General features: G+C 52.7%; 1 protein-coding gene across 1 annotated transcript; it reads right to left on the reverse strand.

Annotated features, from left to right (window-relative positions):
* Positions 1 to 2654: 2654 nt before the first annotated feature.
* Positions 2655 to 14185, reverse strand: Slc30a2 (solute carrier family 30 member 2). Its single transcript, XM_052716981.1, has 8 exons — positions 13945 to 14185; positions 12935 to 13143; positions 11540 to 11686; positions 9687 to 9840; positions 8785 to 8977; positions 7804 to 7909; positions 5263 to 5397; positions 2655 to 4905 (listed from the first exon to the last, which is right to left on the reverse strand). Exons 1-8 carry the CDS (start codon positions 13992 to 13994, stop codon positions 4760 to 4762), a joined length of 1140 nt encoding a protein of 379 aa, XP_052572941.1. The 5' UTR covers positions 13995 to 14185; the 3' UTR covers positions 2655 to 4759.
* Positions 14186 to 15608: the final 1423 nt, after the last annotated feature.

Genomic DNA, 15608 nt, shown 5'->3' on the forward strand with positions numbered 1-15608 from the left:
CGCTCAGGCTATAAATACCCGTACAGCAGCTGCACGATGTGGCGGGCGCTCAGGGTCAAGGGGGAGCGTGGTGGGGGACTGTGGTGACTCCAGACGGTGGGGGTGGGGGTCCAACCCAGGTCCAAGGTATCAGGTGTTTTCCTTCTTTGATGGCTTCGGCCACTGTGGAAACTCCCGTGACTAGGTTGTTGGCCGGAACAGTCTGTCCCTTGAGGCCTCACACCCCCTTTCTCCAACTTCTCTCCTGGCCCCTGTGTGACTCAGGTCCTTCCTGGAGCCTGTCACAGCTGGGTGTGGAAAGTGGGCCGTTTATTGGAAGCCGGGAGCTGTCAGATGCTTGGGTGCAAGCGGGGCCTGGAGATTAAAGTGTGGGGAGGTGGCTTGGCCCACGGTCAAGAGCAGTTGAGAGTGAGGAACCCACACAGCTGCAGTCTAGGCACCCCGCCAAGGATGGAGGGCACCCAGTGCCAGGGCCAGTCAGGGGACAGGAGGCACCTTTGCAGTTGTGGCTCAGACACCCAGGACAACGGCTGCCTTCGGCTGGCTGTGCCTGTGTGGAAGGCACTGTTGGATTCTGCTCAGGTTAGGTCTCAACCCCTGCTGTAACAGATTAGCCAAGTCATGCGGATGTCTGTCTCACATCCGCTCTGTGACTTTGCCTCTCTGAACCTTGTTATCTCATCTATAAAAATGAAAGCTGTGAGGGCTAGAGAGATCGCTCCCTAGGTGCTTACAAATAACCCTGCAAAGGACCTTGCCTGAGTTCCCAGCACTCACATTAAATGGTTCACAAACACCTATAACTCCCCTTCCAGAGGAAGGGCACCCAAACACGTGGTTCACATACAGGTAAGTGTACACGCACGCACGCACGCATGCGCACACACCACACTACTTAAAAGGAAGAGGAAGAAGACGGTCCAGGAGCTCGTGTCTATGGTCTCAGCACTCAGGAGGGGCAGGAGACCCTCTGAAAGTCCCTGGCCATCCTGGACCACAGGCACAGAGAGACTTATCTCAACATATCAGCAACCACAAAAAGCACAGCAATGACCATCTTTTGAGAGGTATAAAGACGTGGCACACAGAGATGCCCAGTATCCAGAATCTGGGGGGTGGTGGAGGCTGAGGGGTGGGCACTTGGTTACTTGAAACTAGAGGAGTGCATAGCTGCCAGCATCTTCCCCATTCCAGGGTCACACTGATTCCACACAAACCTTGAAGAGCTGAAGGACCCCTGAGCCTAAGTCACAGGAGACCAGTGACAGTGCTAAAAGGCAGGAAGTTGTTTTTAACAGATGGAGAGAGTCGAATGAGAGGTCAAGGGTGGTGCATGGTACATGCTGTAATCCAGTACCCAGGAGGCTGAGGCAGGAGGATTGGAACTACAGGCTAGCATGGACTATCTAAAATTAAAAACTGAAAAGCCAGATGTATCTGCTATATACCTGTAATTCCAGCATTTAGGAGGCAGAGGCAAGAGGATCAGAAACTAGGCCATTGAGACCGCTCTGTGGGTTGTGGGTGAGAATACTAGACTGGTGACCTGAATTCCATCCCTAGACCCATGGTGGAAAGAGAACCAGTTCCCAAAAGTTGTCCTCTGACCTCCACACGAACTCCCCACATTGTGCACGGATACACAATAATAATCAATTAAAAAAGTTAAGGGGCTGGAGAGATGGCTCAGCAGTTAAGAGCACTGGCTGTTCTTCCAGAGGATCCAGGTTCAATTCCCAGCACCCACATGGCAGCTCACAACTGTTTGACTCCAGTTCCAGGGCTTTTGACACCCTCACACAGACATGTGCAGACAAAAAGTACCAATGGTCATAAAATAAACGATGTAAAAAATTTAAGATGATCAGGAGTTCAAGATTATCTTGGGCTACCTAAGTAGCCCGTCTTCAAAACAAAACAAAACAGAAACTAAAATGCTGGAGAGATGGCTCAGGGTTAAGAGACTCTGGGTTCAGTCCAGGCACCCACATAGTGGCTCACACCACCTCTAATTTGAGTTCCAGGGGATCTGATGCCTTCTTCCGGCCTCCAATGGTACCAGGTATGTATGTGGTGCTCATTCATATCTGCAAGGCAAAACACTCAAGATGGTCTGTATGTCAAATGTGTTGCTGATTGGTCAATAAATAAATCACTGATTGGCCCGTGGCCAGGCAGGAAGTATAGGCGGGACAAGGAGGAGAATAAAGCTGGGAAGTGGAAGGCTGAGTCAGAGAGACACTGCCAGCCGCCATGATGAGAAACAGCATGTAAAGATGACGGTAAGCCATGAGACATGTGGCAAGGTATAGATTAATGGAAATGGATTAATTTAAGCTGTAAGAACAGTTAGCAAGAAGCCTGCCACAGCCATACAGTTTGTAACCAATATAAGTCTCTGTGTTTACTTGGTTGGGTCTGAGTGGCTGTGGGACTGGCAGGTGAGAGAGATTTGTCCTGACTGTGGGCCAGGCAAGAAAACTCAAGCTACACTCATACACATAAATTTAAAATCCCTAAAGACAAACTCCAAAAATAGAAAGCAAATGCTTGCCATTTATTTATTTGTTTGTTTTGAAGACAGGGTTTCTCTGTGTAGTTTTGGTGCCTGTCCTGTCCTGTGGACCAGGCTGGCCTCGAACTCAGAGATCCATCTGCCTCTGCCTCCCGAGTGCTGGATTAAAGGCGTGGGCCACCACCGCCAACGCCGCCCGACGCTTGCCATTTATTTTAAAAATGGGGTCGTGTTGGTGGAGGCAAACACTGCCTCTCCTCTTACCTGCCAGAACAAAATAAAGACAGAAGGCTGGGAAGCTGGCCTGGCCCTTCACAACAGCCTCAACTGCAGAGTCCCTTTTCTAGAACCCTGATCAAAGTGACCAAGACACAACCAGCAGGTGTGTGACAGGCTCGGCTGTCTTCAGTCCTGGGGGGAAGGTGTCCCGAAGTTCCTGGTCTCCATATAAGTCACAAGCACTGAGAAGTGACAGCCTTAAGGACTGGCCTACTTCAGATGTACACATTGGCCCAGGGCTAGGCCTGTCACCTCTATGAGACGGGACAGGTCTCTCCTCTTGCATCCAGGCAACAGAGCCTACAATCTCCTGGGATAGTATCAGGTCAAGGGAGGTGGCCTTGCTCCGGGACTGTTGAGGGCATGGTCCCAACTGGAATCTGTCCCCGTCACCTGTGTCAAGGCCATGGCTACACTGACAGCTTCCTGGGCTGGGGTACCAGGAAGGAAGAAACCAGCCAGGTTCTTCCCTAGTAAGAGGCCTCCTCCTCCAGGAAGTCACGTGGGGCCCACAGCCAAAGTGATCAAGACACAGAGAAGCCTCAGGTGCCCTTTGGCCCCACATCTCAGGGTGATGGCCTTAGTAAGCCATTATGGGCGGAGGCAGGGGCTCCCGATGGCTGCAGGTTCATGAGGCAGCTGGTGGGGACCGACTGGGGAAGAGCAAGTCAGGAGGGCATCCTTGAGGCCAGTCTCCTAGAAAGAAATTCCTCCCGGTCCAAAGAATGGAAACCAAGTTCTACCCTGGCCCAGGGTGAAGCTAGGACAGTCTAACCTGCTCCAAAGATTAGAACATTACATACCACTGTCCCCTCCCTCAAGGGTGGCTCAGGCCCGACAACCCGTCATTGATCCCAGGAATTCACATAACGGTGGCGAGAAGCAGCTCCACAAAATTGTCCTCTGACCACCACACACATTCTTTTTAGAGAGTTCACTCAACCGGGCCTGCCAGTCACCCAAAGATGTGCTAAGGGACTGAAAGGCACGATCAGCCAGCCCCTTAATCAGGGCACTTACGGTTCTCTGCCCATCCCCCACATACAAGACAGTTGCTTATGTACCTTAACTGCTAGGTTGGCCTGTTTTTATCTCATTTTTCATCTTTAAATTGTGTGTGTGTGTGTGTGTGTGTGTGTGTGTGTGTGTGTGTGTGTGAGAGAGAGAGAGAGAGAGAGAGAGAGAGAGAGAGAGAGGGAGGGGTGTTCGTGGAGGCCACAGCAGGTATCCTCCATTGCTCTCCAACTTCTTTTTTTGAAGTAGAGTCTCTCACTGAACCTAGACGGCAGAGACGTGGTTAGACTAGGCGCCCAGCAAGCCCCACGGATCCTACCTCCACCTCCCACTAAGTACAAAGTGCGGACCGTCCAAACCCAGGTCTCCCTGGTTCTGTGGCAGCCCTCTACCCAGAGTCTCCCCAGCTCTCTAGTTCGTCTTTGGATACTGACCAAAGCCCTAAGCATGCTTGCCCCAACACGCTCAGTTTTCTCACTGTTTCCCTAGCCCCTCCCCCCAACACAGCCGCTCAGCCCTTTACAGAACTCCACGGCTGACCCTAACTCAAAAGGCGTGGCTTGCTTTCTCCCTTCTCTCTCCTCCTTCCAGCAGCCGCTGATATTCACAGCTTGCTAGGCCTGTGTGGTGTTCTCCCAAATTCTAATAAAACGGTCTTCAAAGCATCCTTCTGAGTCCGTTTCAAAATTCTTTTATCAATGAGACTGACCCTGCAAAAGGAAGCCCGACTTTCCAGTAACGTGTGTCTTGTTCCATTTTTTTGTTCTAGACACAAAGACCCTGGATAGAAGGGGACACGCCAGAGTCCCCTTCTGTGCCTCAGTGCCTTTCCAGCTGCGATGTTAGGCGTGGGCGTGGACCAGGCTGTGTCTTGAACCTGAGTCCTGGTTGGACCCTCGATGCGCCACCCACAGGTCCTGGCCGTGCCTCCCGTGGTGTCTGGCCAGTCAGTCAGTCTGAGGGGCCCTGGCATTCCTGGCAGTCCTTCATCTCCTCAGAGTAGCTCTCAATCTGGATGGTCATCATGTGGAAATTGAACTTGCCCTGGAGGCGGTCCCTCGCCACCTTCAGCACAGCTTGGGCGTCAGCATTCTGAGCTGGGAAGAGAAAAACATGGGATGTTTGACCTCACGTCTACCCCTGGGGAACAGACTAGGGACAAGAGATGCCAGGGGCTATCCTGCGCTAGGCGGGCCCGAGAGAGCAAGAAAAGCTCTGGCCTTACCGCTTGTCTCCCCAGCCACTCACTCCCTTGCTGCTGCGCACATGACCTGACCAACCCCAAGCCCTCAGTCATCTTTCTCCATAAATGCAGTGGAGGGGATCAAAGGGCATTTAAATGCTCAGCATGTGGCCAGAGGCCGGCAAACCCTCGACAAACCCTCGACAAACCCTCGGCAAACCCTCGGCATGGCCCCAGGCTTCTGGCTGCTTCTCTCTTCAGCCTCACTCACCGATAGCTATGTGGACCGAGAGCACCGGCTGGGCCACGGTCAGCGCCCAGATATGCAGACTATGCAAGGCTTCCACCCCGTCCACGGACAGCAGAAGGTTCTTCACAGCTGTGAAGTCCACACCTTTGGGAGTCCCTGGAACAGCACGCACAGTGGTGAAGAACACTACCCTCCCACGCCACACCATTCCTCCAGGGCCATCTATTGAGAAGGCCCCCTCGGGCAGCAGGTTCCTATGGTTCCCATCCCTCACTCTGTCCTGTCACATCAACTGGAATGGAAACTCTGAGAGCATGAGTCTGTTCTGCTCACATCAATATGGTCAGTGTCTCTTTGTTTTTAGGACAGTCTTGCTATGTACCCCAAGCTGGTCTTGCACCCAAAATTCTGCTTCAACGTCTTGGGTGCTGGGATTACAGGTGTGGCCCCAGCAGGCCCGGTGAGGCCAGTCATCTTGTTGAAGACAGCCTTGAAGCGAAACATTCCCGACAACCCCAGGCCTGCACCCTACTCTCTTCCAACTCTCCCCGACCCTCCAGAAAGCCATGGCTTGGGCCTAAGCCCCAAGGCCTAAAGTGTGGACAGCCCTGTGTATTAGAGCGGTAGTTCCAGGCACACCATTCATCACTTTACAGTTGAGGCAGGAACAGGGTGTGGGCGCCCTGAGACCTGTGGGAAAGAACTGAGGAGCTAAGGTGGTGCATGCCTCTGTTTCCAACACTTGGGAGGCCAAGGCAGTTCCCTCTGAGCTGCAGATAGAGACCATGTCTCAAAAACAAGGGACTAGAGAGAGGGCTCAGCAGTTGGAAGCACTTGCTGCTCTTCCAGAGGATCAAGGTTCAGTTCCCAGCACCCTTTGATCCTAGCACTAGGAAGGTAGACACAGGCCGGGCTCTGTGAATTTGATGTCAGTCTGGTCTACATAGTGGGACCCTGTCTCAAAATAAAATTTTAAAAAGTTGCTGGGTGTGGTGGGGCATGCTTTTAAGCCAGCACTTGGGAAGGCAGACTTTTGAGGCTAACCTGGTCTTGAGTTCTGGGCCAGCCAGGGCTACACAGAGAGACCCTATTTCAAACCCTGTCCCCTCCTCCAAACAAAAACAAAAACAACCCCAAACCCCTGAATCAAAGCCCTGTCTTCCTGGGAAAAGGCACCTGATGACTGGGGATGGGGCTGGAGCTCCAGGTGTTACCAAGGTCGCCCAGCCACGTGACCAGCCAGGGAAGACACACTCCAAGGAGGCGCGGGGGAGGGTAAGCATGGTCTGGGACCTGTCTGGGAACTGGCACACCTGATCAGCTCAGAGCTCTGAGGACCACGTTAAGGTTCCAAACCCTGGCTCCCACCCTGCAGGGGCTCTCCAAACATCCACACTGTCTGAGGTGGATTAGACTTTGTGAGCCACACGCTGAGAGACCCCCCCCATCAAAGCCAGGCTGGGAGATACTTCAGCTGCTACCAGTGCTAGAGGCATGTTAGATTCCCCACCCCGCCCCCCAGAACTCACACTAAACACACACGCGGGCATGGCAGCACACGCTTGTAATCCCAGACAGGGAAGGCAGAGACGGGCAGATTCCTTGGGACTGATGGACCAGCCAGCTTGGTCTAGTCCTAGATCTGGGGAGAGGGCTTAGTGGGTAAAGTAAGGACCCAAGTTCAGGTGCCCAGCACCCACAAAAAAAGCAAAAACAAAAACAGACAGGTGTGGCTGTCCTCGCCAGTAACCCTAGAGCTGGTGTGGGGTCGGGGGAAGGTAGAGGACACATAGACCCAGGTGGTTTGCTGGCCAGCCAGCTTTGAGAAACTAGGCAGCTCTAGGTCCAGTGAGAGACCTTAGTAAGTTATTAAAATAAGGGCTAGCCGGGTGGTAGTAGCACATGCATGCCTTTAATCCCAGCAAAGTCCAGCCTGGTCTACAGAGCGAGTTTCAGGATAGCCAGGGAAACACAGAAAAAACCGGTCTGGTAACGCTAGAGAGATGGCTCTGTGATAAGAGCACTGGATGTTCTTCCAGAGGTGCTGAGTTCAATTCCCAGCACCCACATGGTGGCTCACAACCATCTGTAATGAGATCTGGTGCCCTCTTTTGTCATGTAGGCATACATTTATTTATGCATAATAAATAAGTCTAAAAAACAAACAAAAAATCAGGTGAGCCTGGAAAGGTAGTGCACTTCAGAAGCAGAGGCAGATGAATCTCTGTGGGTTCAAGGCTAGCTTAGTCTACTCAGTGAGACCCTGTCTTAAAAACTAAGGTAAGAGCTAGGCAGAGGGACACACACCTTTAATCCCAGCACTTGGGAGGCAGAGGCAGGTGGATCTCTGCGAGTTTGAGGCCTGCCTGGTCTACATAGTAAGTTCCAGGACAGCCAGGGCTACATAGTGAGACCTTATCTCCAAACAAAACAACAACAAAAATTAGGGTGAGGGTGACACCCCACGGGCAACCTCTGGTTTCTACACACAACTTAACAGATGAGCACAGACATCTGCATACACCCTACCCCCAAGCCCCCAAAGCTCTATGACCCAGTTACCTTCCATGAGCACCAAGAGGACATCTCTCAGGATGGTTAACGTTGTCCCCAAGACCAGGATGGAGAACAGGAAGGTGCAGATGGGGTCCACGTACTTGTACTCAGGCTACAGGAAAAGGAGACAGATATGGGCTCAGCAGCATCTCCCTGTTTCCCTCCGCCCGGCACAGTAACAGGGAGGGTCTCTTTTCAGGGTGAACGCGGAACTCACTCTGGCCTTGTCCCTCAGTTTCCTGCTCTAATCTCCATCTAGACCACCTCAGGACACAGCTCTTCCTAAAGAGCTAAGACACAGGCGGAGCTAAAAAGGGATGTCAGCATTTGGCTCACTGTTCCCATTTTTTGTTTAAGACTTATTTATTTATTTATTTATTTTGGTTTATTCGAGACAGGGTTTCTCCGTGTAGCTTTGTGCCTTTCCTGGAACTCACTTGGTAGTCCAGGCTGGCCTTGAACTCAGAGAGATCCGCCTGCCTCTGCCTCCCGAGTGCTGGGATTAAAGGCGTGCGCCACCACAGCCCGGCAAGACTTATTTATTACATATACAGTGTTCTGCCCGTGTGCCTGAAGAGGGCACCAGATCTCATTACAGATGGTTCTGAGCCACCGTGTGGTTTCTGGGAATTGAACTCAGGACCTCTGGAAGAACAGCCAGTGCTCTTAACCTCTGAGCCATCTCTCCAGCCTCCCCACCATTCCCACTTAATAGATAGGAAACTGAGCTTCGATGAGACCAAGCAATTCACTCATCACACAGCCTTGGCCGCACGCGGCTCATTTTACATCTCACGTCTCTGTGTGATAGGCAATGCCCGGGCTTCGGCAACATAGCCATGGGCTTAAATCCAGCTTCCCAGCTCACATATTCCTTCCTTTTCTCCACCCTCTCACCCCAAGCTGGAGGGGGCCTAGCATGGGGGAAAGCCCTGTGCAGAGGAGCCCCAGGTATTGCCCACCTCCCTCCCTGGACCCAGCTCTGACCTTGAAGTATATAATGTAGGCAGCCACCAAGACACCCAGACTCTGCAGAAGGTCCCCAATCACATGGATAAAGGCTGCTCGGACACTGGGGTTCTCCTCCTGCCGTTGACTGTCTTCATGGCTTTGGTTGCCATGGCTGTGCCCACGTCCATGGCTGTGCCCATGTCCAGACTGGTGAAGAGCCAGGCCCATTCTATGGAAGCAGACAAAGCTCGGTAAGGTAACCAAGGTTTCAAGTCTGCCAGGCAAAGTCCACCCATTAGGCCTGGCCTCCCTGAGGGTGAAAAGGTGAAGCCCCCAGAACTCAGTGACCCTCTTAGGCTTAGGAACCTAGCTCTACAGCCTTAGCTCATAGCCACAGGGCAAAGAGCTCTGCCCACAGTGGGCGGCTGACTGGGCACAGTACCCCAAAGCTGAATTTCAGAGCACGGGGCAGTGAGGAAGTCGTGTGGTTCATCTCATCATGTTACAGGTAGGGAGCCTGAGACAAGTGAGCAATGGAGGCGGAGGGCCCAAACCCATGTTCTACCCTCTCTCCTTTACTGAGACCAGTTTTAGCCACGTCAGCCTGACTTGGCCTTTGTTCCAGCATGAGCCAGATGCATCCCCTTTGCTTTGGGTAGCCTTGAAGTTTATTCTCTGACACCTAATATATGTGTGTGTGTGTTCCGGGGGGTGGGGGTGGGAGTGGTGGGGGGGTGGTGATGTGGGGGTGCATATCTATAACCTCCCATGACCTTGGCCTAACATTTAAAGGAGGACCGTGTATACCAGGTGCCAGCGCTCAGGTCATGAGGGAAATTCTGTGCTGGCAGGGGAGCTGACAGAGGTTTGCGTATGGGGAGATTCGGAGTCTATATATATATATATAAAAAATTATAGGGACCTGGGGCCATACTCACATGATGTTCACAGCCACAGCGCAGCCTGACGTGATCAACATGGTGGCCCCTTTGATCTCATAATCTCCAGAAATCAAGCGCTGCACAGCCAGGTACACCAGCACCCCAGTCACCACCCAGATGGACAGAACAGACACCAAGGCTCCAAGGATCTCTAGATAAGAGCCCAACCACGAGACCAACCTTAGCCTGGGCCCTGAGGGTGGGAAGGCCTACTCCCTCCATGTAGCGCTTCCCCGCTGTAAAGCCAGGGCCTGGGTGTCTGTGGTATTTTTTCCTGAAGACGTGCCTCATCCCGCCAACTCACATATGAGAACTCGTATCCAGAAAGAATCACCTAGCTCAGCCTTGTTTGCTGTGTGTGGGAAGAAACTGACATAATATATACGTTCTAGCCAGCATGATGGTGCACATCTCTACTCCTAGCATGTGGGCCGCTAAGGCAAGGGGGCTGCCTGAGTTTGATACTTACATGATTTTTGTGGTTGCACTATGTAGATCAGGCTAGCCTTGAATTCAAGAGATACACCTGCCTCTGCCTCCCTTGTGCTGGGATTAAGGGCGTGTGCCTAATTTTCCCACCCAAATAAAGGTAAGGTCACCACTACCTACTTTAATTAAGGTAACAGAAGAGGGCCCGGAGTCCCCAGAGCTGGAGTGACGGTTACAGCCCATGGTAGCAGGCGCCGGCTCCTGAGCCATCTCAAGCTCCTTGTTTTACTCAGCTGATAAATGGGGGCTGAGGACATTGGGCCATCTCTCCCTGAGGAAAGCGACAGTGGCACCCAGAAGGGAACTGCCAGCCTAAGGCAGTGTTGACTGACCTTTCCCTATCCCACAGCGGACCCACAGTGACAGGCAAGGACAATGCTATTGTCATTTGTTCCCAGCCACTATTTTCTAAGCGAGGTGAACTTTGTTTCTCCATTAACTAATAGCTCCCAGATAACTGGCACCATGTCTGTCCCATCAGATTGGGAGTTCCCAGAGGACAGAGGCCAAGGCAGACACCCCCTTCCCCATAAAGGCTGCTTTTTTGGCCTAACTCCTGGCATTCCTGGGATAGCATGGGCCTTAATTCCAGTCCTTGGGAGGCTGTGACAGTACAGTCACTGAGTTTGAAGCCAGCCTGGGCTATACAGGGAGTTAGAGGCCAGCCTGGACCACCTATCAAAACCGTTTAAAAAAAAAAAACAAACAAAGCTGAGCGGTGGTGGCGCACGCCTTTAATCCCAGCACTCGGGAGACAGAGCCAGGGAGATCTCTGTGAGTTCGAGGCCAGCCTGGGCTACCAAGTGAGTTCCAGGAAAGGCGCAAAGCTACACAGAGAAACTCTGTCTCGAAAAACCAAAAAGAAAAAAAAAAGATTTTAGGGGTTGGGGATTTAGCTCAGTGGTAGAGCGCTTGCCTAGCAAGTGCAAGACCCTGGGTTCGGTCCTTAGCTCCAGGAAAAAAACAAACAACAACAACAAAAATTGGTTGGGTGTGGCACATCCCTGGAATTCCAGGTCTTGGGAGGTAGAGACATGAGGATCAGGAATTTTAAGGGCAGTCTTGGTTACTTAGTAAATTCAAAGCCAGCTTGGACTACTAGAAATGCTTTCTCCAAACATTTTCAATTCCAAACAAAAACGCTGTTCTGCCGGGCGGTGGTGGCGCACACCTGTAATCCCAGCACTTGGGAGGCAGAGGCAGGTGGATCTCTGTGAGTTCGAGGCCAGCCTGGTCTACAGCACGAGATCTAGGAAAGGCTCCAAAGCTACAGAGAAACCGTCTCAAAAAACCAAAAAAAAAAAAAAACAAGCCCTATTCTGACCCGATCGACCCCATCTGTGGCCCACAAGGATCCTTACCAGCTCGTTGCCAGCCGAAGTTCATGGTCTTGGTAGCCGGTCGGGAAGACACCCACAGGGAGAAGAGGCTAATGAGCATGCTGGCAAAATCGGTGAGCAAATGGGCTGCGTCGGTCATGATGGCCAGGCTGTGTGCCAGGTACCCGCCTGCAGAAGTGAGAGCCGGGGGTGAAGTTCTCCCAAAGAGTTAGCTCCCCCGTTCTGTGCAGCGGGGAGACCTCAGCCCTGGAAGACACCTGGGTCGTCTCTGCACCTATCAGTTGTTCAACATGACCATGTGACCTCCACTCTGAGCCTCAATTTCCCCCCAAGGAGGTAACATCTTCTTACAGGGTGAGTGTGAAAATCAAATTCAGGCAGTGGTGGTGCACACCTTTAATCCCAGCACTCGGGAGGCAGAGACAGGCAGATCTCTGAGTCTGAGGCCAGCCTGGTCTATAGAGTGAGTTCCAGGACAGTCAGGGATACACAGAGAAACCTGTCTTGAAAAAAGAAAAAGGAGGAGGAGGAGGAGGGGGAGGAAGATCATCACGTTCATATTAGAGACAGGAGACTAAGTAGGGACTCAGTAAGTGCTCCTCTTATTTTTATTATTAATTAAGTGCATGTGTTTCGCCTACATGTATGTATGTGCACCAAATGCACAGAAGCCACAAGAGGGCGTCTGATTCCCTGGGACTAGAGTAATAGATCACTGTGAGCCACCATGTAGGTGCCGGGAATCAAGCCCAGGTCCTCTGGAAGAACAGCCTCTTAGCTGCAGAGCCATGGCTCTAACCAAGTGATTGCCTTAAAGAAAAAAAATTAGCCTGGTGGTGGTGGCACATGCCTTTAATACCAGCACTTGAGAAGCAGAGGCAGACAGATCTCTGAGTTCTAGACCAGCCTGGTCTACAGCGGGAGTTATAACAGCCAGAGTTACACAGAGAAACCCAATCTTGAAAAGCCAATAAATAAACAAATAAATAGCATAAATAGCACCGGGTGGCAGTGGCGCACGCCTTTAATCCCAGCACTTGGGAGGCAGAGGCAGGCGAATCTCTGTGAGTTCAAGGCTAGCCTGGTCTACAGAGCTAGTCCAGGACAGGCTCCAAAGCTACAGAGAAAACCCTGACTCGAAAAACAATAAATGAATGAATGAATAAATGAACGAATAAATAAATAAATAAATTGATGGATGTGGTGTCACACATCTTTAATCTCAACACACTGGAAGCAGAGGCAAAGTGAATATGAGTTCCAGGCCAGCTAAGGCTACTTAGTGAGACCTTATCTTAAAACAAACAAACAAACTGATTAATAAAACAGGGATAGCCATCAGTGCCATTAGCACTAATGGGAGCATTCAGCCTATCCCTCAACCAGCTTTTCTTAATTTACATAGATGGGCTTTACCAATGATTTCTCCAATCATGAACACCAGGCAGATGGCAGAGGCCACATAGAGCTTGCGCCGGGCCTTCTGCTTCTTGGGGTCAGAGTGGCTACCAGAATCCCTCTGGGCGTGGCAACAATGGTTGCTCTGGATAGCCAGCTCAACAGTGGGCAGGTCCACAGGAGGGGTCGGACCAGTCTCACTCTTCCACAGAGACCCTAAGTATGACCTGGAGGTGAGAAGAAGGAGAGAAAACGCTCAGCCGGGAGGTTGAGCCAGTTTCGGGGAGTGTTGCTGGCCCGGTGTTTCCAGAGCAAGTAAAAACTGCCTGGTCGGGCAGTGGTGACATACGCCTTTAATCTCAGCACGCAGGAGGCAGAGCCAGGCGGATCTCTGTGAGTTCGAGGCCAGCCTGGTCTACATAGCGAGAGCCAGGACAGGCACCAAAACTACACAGAGTAGCCCTGTCTCGAAAAAACAAAACAAAACAAACAAACAAAAAAGAACAGTGCCTGGCGTGGGATCAGAGGTAAGAAGCCAGTGTTACAGGGGGATGCTGGGGAAACGAGTCTTGGAACCTTGTTCTAAGCCGTTCCCTCCTCCTCCACCCCTTCCCAGGCCTACAGGAGAGTCTAGCCAAAGGGCAGGCTGTCCAGTAGAGCGCAAAGAAAGAGCAGAGTTCTGGCTGGAGAGAGCAGCGTGGACCGTAGCGCAGCGCACCCGAGGGCACAGGGCCTCCCCACCTCAGGGCTGCCTGGGATCAAAGTGCTGGAGCGAAGGCGGGGTTCCCGGCACCCGACTGTGTCCCACTCGGGCGCACCCGCAAGCAGCGTTCAGGATCTGTGTGCTTGGCCAGGTGATCCCCGGGGCTACGAGGCCACCGCCAGTTTCCTCTTTCCCTTGCCTCACCCCATCCCTCTGGCGGGATCCCAGGTTCAAGCCCCCGCCCGGACCAACGACAGCCAGGAGGGCCAAAGAGGAGGTGCCTGTGATGCCGCCGGGATTCCCGCCCCTTGGGGCTTGAACTTACCAGGTTCTGCTGGTGCTCTCCAGGAGGTTCTGTTTGTCCATGGTCGGCATGCCGCCTCTCCCAGTGCGCCCTCGAAGTTGCGCGCCGGGCGACGGCAGAGCGCACTCACCTTCCGCTCGGGTCCCGCCGCTGCGCCCCGCGCCCGCCCGCTTTATCCCCGGCCCTCGCCACTCCGTGTGAAGCCGCCCGCGGCGCGTCGTGTGCAAAAGCCCGCGGGGAGGGGGAAGGGTGACCGGCTGCAAAGGGAATCGCGGCTCTGCCCCCCGCACTGATCTCCTGCGTCCCCGAGCCTGAAGGAGCTGATCGGCCAGCGACCGAAAGCTTAAGGGCCCTTGCCCGGAGCAAAGCACTTGCTAAGAGTTGCCCAGAGTTGCTAAGTTAGGACTGGGTGACCAAAACACCCACTCTTAATGGCATCCCATAGATAAATCTTGGGATCTGGGTTCCTAGAAAATCGGCAAGGCATGGTGGCTCACGCCTTTAATTCTAGTACTCAGCCAAGGAGCCAGAGGCAGGCGGATCTCTGTGAGTTTGAGGCAGCCTGTTCTACAGCGTGAGTTCCAGGACAGCTAAGGTTTTGTTACACAGAGAAAACCTGTTTCAATAAACACGACAGAGAGAGAGATGGAGGGAGGGAGGGAGGGAGGAAGGGGAGGGAGGGAGGGGAAGGAAAGAGGGAGGGAGGGAGGGAGGAAGGGGAGGGAGGGAGGGGAAGGAGAGAGGGAGGGAGGGAGGGAAGAAGGGGAGGGAGGGAGAGAGAGAGAGAGAGAGAGAGAGGAGAGAGAGAGGAGAGAGAGAGAGACAGAGACAGACAGAGACAGAAAAAGGTTGCCTTAGGGCAGGGATGTGACTACTGGCAAAAAACGTGGGGACTCCTGAGGCTAGGGTCGAGCTTCCAGCTAGGAAGACATACTTCCCCGAAGCTTGATCTATTTTCTTTTCTAGAAAGAGACCCTCCCGCGGGGGACTGGGATCTTTTTCTTTTCTAGGGAGTGCTCCCCCCCCTCCCGCGGTGGGCTGGGGTGCTCTGGACCTCTGGCTGCCAGCTGGTCTGCCTCCTTCTGCGGGGTGGGGGGTGGGGCGCAGTCCCCACCGGAGTAGTGTTGGAGTTACAGACCCAAGCTTCCTTGCAAAGGCACCAGGCACCAGTTCCTCCTGCCTTGAGTACTGATTAGGATCTGGAGTGGCTGGCTCTATCTCCACCTACACACACACACACACACACACACAAAACCAGTGTCTCATTAACCGAAGCTATCTGGGGGAGAACAGCCACTTGTAGCTGGCCTTTCTTTACACCCCAGAAGCCCAACAAATTCCTGGGAGATGGTGCCGGAAGGGCCATCTTAGGAGAAGACCTGGTTGCCAGAGCGATGCTCCATACATTCTGAACAGTCTCCTGTTTAGACCATAGTCCACATTTTTCTGGGGTTTGGGGCCTGTGGCCCCCAGTACTGGCCTCTGATAGTTATCTCCTTCCCGTTGGTGACCTCCTTACTCAGTCACTCCATCTGCTCGGGTCCTCAGGGTCACAGCTTGGAAGGTGTATCTGGGGGTGCAGCTCGTTGATAGACTGTTCATGCACAAAGCCTTCCCCCAGTGCCCAGGGGGGAAGAAAAGGAAGGAGAGGTGTCACTATGGCTATGTATGTAGCCCAGGCTAGA

Source organism: Peromyscus californicus, unplaced genomic scaffold (assembly GCF_007827085.1).
Source record: "Peromyscus californicus insignis strain IS unplaced genomic scaffold, ASM782708v3 Scaffold_5__1_contigs__length_169319896, whole genome shotgun sequence".
NCBI lineage: Eukaryota > Metazoa > Chordata > Mammalia > Rodentia > Cricetidae > Peromyscus > Peromyscus californicus.